Source organism: Abrus precatorius, unplaced genomic scaffold (genome assembly GCF_003935025.1).
Source record: "Abrus precatorius isolate BTA unplaced genomic scaffold, Abrus_2018 Scaffold2, whole genome shotgun sequence".
In the NCBI taxonomy this organism is placed as follows: domain Eukaryota; kingdom Viridiplantae; phylum Streptophyta; class Magnoliopsida; order Fabales; family Fabaceae; genus Abrus; species Abrus precatorius.
Window position 1 is genome coordinate 35,396,630 of NW_020874362.1, and position 4,377 is coordinate 35,401,006.

Sequence of the window (4,377 nt, forward strand, 5' to 3'; positions counted from 1 at the left end):
TTTGCAAGTATTTATCAATATCATAAACTTAATCATGCTACACTTAAACTTTAGAAGCATAATTGCACTAATAATTAGTTCTTTTCTTTAACACATTCAAAAACCATAAAATATGTAATGCACTTGCTAAAAAATAAAATTTTGGACATGGCAAAAATAATAATACTAAGAAATAAAAGGGATAAGGCACTCACTGTGTATTAAAAGGGATAATGCACTTACTGTGTATTAAATTTTCTCACACAAGCTAGTAAAATATGTAATGCACTTGCTAAAAGTCAAAATTTTGGACATGGCAAAAATAATAATACTAATCTGAATGGTATTTAGAAGGGAGCCACTTTCAGTATAGCATATGCTCGATCAATCAGTCATTTCCTCCATCAAAGATCAAGGAGCAAAGCTTTTCTTCCAACAAAGATCAGACTAAGAACACTTAATGCACAACTCAAGATTCTCATATCTAGGCCCCCAGAACTTGGCAGCATTGCCCCCAACATTCTTGGTGGAAAGTTTCGGTTAATGGTATGCAATATTCAATTTGATAGCTTCTTCAGTTTCTATAGCCCACCAGTTATTCCAAAACCATCAAGAATCTGTTGTGACAATATATCAACCCATGTGTCAGGAACACCAGGCAGACACCAATGCATGCAATCCTGACCCCAAATTGCTACAGCATCTTTCCTTCCTAACCATATTGCTGGATGAGCATCAGCTCTAAACTCACTTAAATGAGTTAAGTCAAGCAATTGAATGTCTGTGCCTTGTAATGCCTCTTTAATCACAAAATTCAACCGTCTTGCTTCCTTGTTAACTCCGCTGTTCCTAGGTTCAAACCATAAGTCAAGCTGTCTAGGTATTAGTTTCTTGTTCCTTAGGTCATTGCTTGAAAAGTGAAAACACACAGGGCAAGGAACAAAATTCAACATGTTTCTCAGAAAACATGAAACATTCAAGGCTTCCAAGTCGTTTAAAAATAAAAACCTTTTTACCAAATGCAAACCAGATTTGGATGTTTATGTGAGATATTGCACACTTACATTACAATGAGATTAGAGAAATTAAGTCTTTAAGTGTGGCAATTTTATAGTATAAGGAGTCTGGAAGACCACAAAATTGATTAGCATTGTGAGGAAAAAAAACTTTACCTAGGAGACATAACAATTCATACCAAGTTTTAGAAATACACACCTCATTCTCATCAAGGGGTTTGTTGAACAAACAGCTCCCATTTTGATTCCAGTCACCGCCATAAAAGTGCCTTGGAGATTGTAATCGCCAGAATTTAAGTGTGTTTCCAGGAAATTCTTTCTGAATATATGCAATCATGCTAGCAAGAACAACTTCAAGTCCATCCAATATCCCAAGTGGAGGAACTATTGGTTGTCCTGCTTTATAAAAGACAAGAGGTTTCTCTTTTGGGAATTTGTCATAATTCCACCTATTAAAGACAAAATCAAGTAGCTATATATTCAATAATTGGAACAGTTCATAATAATACTGAGGCACCCCAAAAATTAACTGGAGACCAGTAGCATCAAAATATGTTGCTACATAAGTAATCCTTTCGGAGTTCTTTTTAATGTCTTCGCAATTATTACTTATTTAATATTTAATTCATTCAAGTTGAATTCCTATGTATGCATTGTAAAGTGTTTGTTGCATGATTCATCAACTCTTTAACAATGCATATAAGGCAGTCAAACTCAAAATATGATTCAAGTGGTAGTGCATTATCCAAACGTCACAAAATTCAGGAAAAGGAAGAAAGAATTACCAGTGACCAGTATTAAACACCAGAACATCATAGAAACCAGAAATTTTATCCCAATCATCTGCAGGAACATCAACATCAACTCGATAAAAGCCTTCTGATCCATCTTGCCTGCCTACTTCAGATTGTTTTGATTGCCACCTTTGTTTAATCAGTAATGAACACATAAGGTTTCCATTCCAAAATTCACAACAAAGAAGCAAAGTAAAATAAGACAATTAGATGACACCCAAAAAATTGGAGACACTTAACAAGAATTAAGATAGACAATAGATGAAAATTGTAAAAAATGAAAACCTTGAAGAGAAATAGGCTAATCGTTGAAAATGTCAAGAAAATACTCAAACAAGCTAACAAAATAAGGAAATAAAGGTTGTTGACTTTATGGATTGCTATCGTTAATCCCAATTATTATCCAGTCCAGTTATAACAAACTTTTACTCTATGACTCCAATATAATAATCATTACCTAACTTAAAAGCCCACCATGCCCTGTTAATCTTACAATTAAATATACTTGTAGTATTGAAACTAAATCAAAAGAGACCATTGGCTAAATTGATGTATATCTATTCTTAAAATCCTAATATTGGAAATGTGAGGAGTAAGCAGCCCTGTGTATTGTTGTTCAGATACATCTATATACTGTAATATGATAGATTTTATGGTAGATTAATAGAAATGCATATAGGAATTGGCAGGATGCACGGATCAGTGAATTTGTCAATACAATGCTGAAGCTGTGCCTGACAATCATGTTATACATCTTCCCACTCTCTAATCTCCCCCGGTCCCTCAATCCTTGTTATACATCTGCATTCTGACTTCGGCCACCTGTGTTCTAGTTCCTGCCTTGCGTTCTGACTTTCTTACCGTCTGTGTGCTGGTGATCTGGTCTCCATCTCTCTGTATTCTGCATTTAGTGTTCATGTCAGAAAACAGTCTTCAAGCGTTGGTGCTTGGGGCTGGTGGCAACAGTACATTTGGACTATTTTATTTAGTGTTTTAGTATTTTCAATTTTGTTGTCATAAAATTATGTTGTCTAATTAATCATGAGTTGCATGTGACCTTATCATTACGAATTGTCAATTTAAGTTTAGTTAAAGGTCGTGATCTACATGTTATGCATATGTTTAAGCATAGTTTGCCATTGCAAGTACGATCTTATGATCTATGTTATAATCCTACTATTTAGGATCTTTCACCCCTTCCCAATCCTAGGCAGAATTTCAATTTTGACAACAAAGCTTCCAGTCATTAACTACACCCTGCCAGCTAGAGCATCACTGACCTTGTAGTGGGTAAAATTTACTACTATTACAATTCATGAACAAGTTTGTGGTTTTGACCTCCTTAAACTACCACCTATCAAACTCAATTCCACTGGCACACGTTCCTCATCCTCAACAATGAGAGTCAACTATACATCATAGATGAGACATAAGGCAAAAGGCGCCTTATATCTCAATCTTTTTGCATAAATTTTAGCTGCCCAATACAACCTAAGATGGGCTAGTTGCTATCAATCTTCCATCAAAAGTTCAATACTTCCAACTAATCTCTAAGAATGTAAGGTAATTTGTCTACAGGATTATTCCAAAATAAGATTAAAACTTTGAAATAAACTCGCTGACTTGCAGTCACCCCTTCGTCCCTACGAATAAGTACTAAAATCCTATAATTTGCAAAATTCTGAACTCAAAAAATAATTTGAAAAAAAAAAGCTTGTTTAATGAGAACAATACTGGTATTTGGAGAGCAAAACGGCACGATGATAAGCAACGGTGACATTGAATTTGGGGAAAAAAGCACCCCTCCAAGCACCCTTCTTTTTCCACTTTTTGGCGGTCTCATCAGCAACCCTGAGAATGCAGAGAAAAGAAACCAAGAAATTCTCATTGAGCGAGTCCCCAACAAACCCAACATTCTTATTCCTCATCAGACCCAGAAACCGAAACGGGTCAATCCGAGGCAAATGGCAGCCCAGAGGCACCCATTTCCAAGAGTTGATCAAGCTCAGATTTTGCCTCTCGTTTCTGATGCAATTCCAAGCATTTCGGTGGAAGGGGCATGTTTGGTCGTAGAGGGGGCTACGATTGGGATCCAAGACCCAGTGACCTCTGAAAAGGTTGCAGTTGGAGATTGCAAGTGATTGTGAGGTTGCAGAAGAAGAAGAGGAGGAAGATTGGAGAGTGAGAAAGGAAGAGAGTAAATAGAGGGATGCAAGTGTTAATAAGATGAGCCAAGGAAACAGATGTGAAGGAACCTTTGGAGACATTCTCGTCTTCTTCCTTGCAATGCTGCAAGATTGAAATTCATGCTCGGACTCAGAAAGGTGAATACTCCCACACGTATTTTTCTTTTTCTACATTTTCGTACTTATCAATGTAATTTTACAAAGACAACTTATAGATTACGTTATTTTACTATTACTAAATGTTTTGTAAATCTGCAACATACATTCAATGCGAGTTAATTAATATTGAAAAAACATTTCAATTTATGTATTGTTACTTAAAGCTAGACTTCATAATAAGGTTATAAAAAGATTTGTCCCTTTTCAAAATCTAATAACGCTTCTCACTTAAATTAAATTATA

General features: G+C 35.6%; 1 protein-coding gene across 2 annotated transcripts; it reads right to left on the reverse strand.

The window, feature by feature from the left end:
• Positions 1-203: 203 nt before the first annotated feature.
• LOC113858845 (protein trichome birefringence-like 12) lies at positions 204-4,125 on the reverse strand. Of its 2 annotated transcripts, none has more exons than XM_027491619.1 (4): positions 3,524-4,125; positions 1,781-1,918; positions 1,195-1,444; positions 204-851 (listed from the first exon to the last, which is right to left on the reverse strand). In XM_027491619.1, exons 1-4 carry the CDS (start codon positions 4,054-4,056, stop codon positions 561-563), a joined length of 1,212 nt encoding a protein of 403 aa, XP_027347420.1. In that variant the 5' UTR covers positions 4,057-4,125; the 3' UTR covers positions 204-560. The 2 variants fall into 2 exon arrangements, with proteins under 2 accessions (XP_027347420.1, XP_027347421.1); XM_027491620.1 differs by having other exon boundaries at positions 380-828; positions 1,175-1,444; positions 3,524-4,106.
• Between the last annotated feature and the right edge of the window lie 252 nt (positions 4,126-4,377).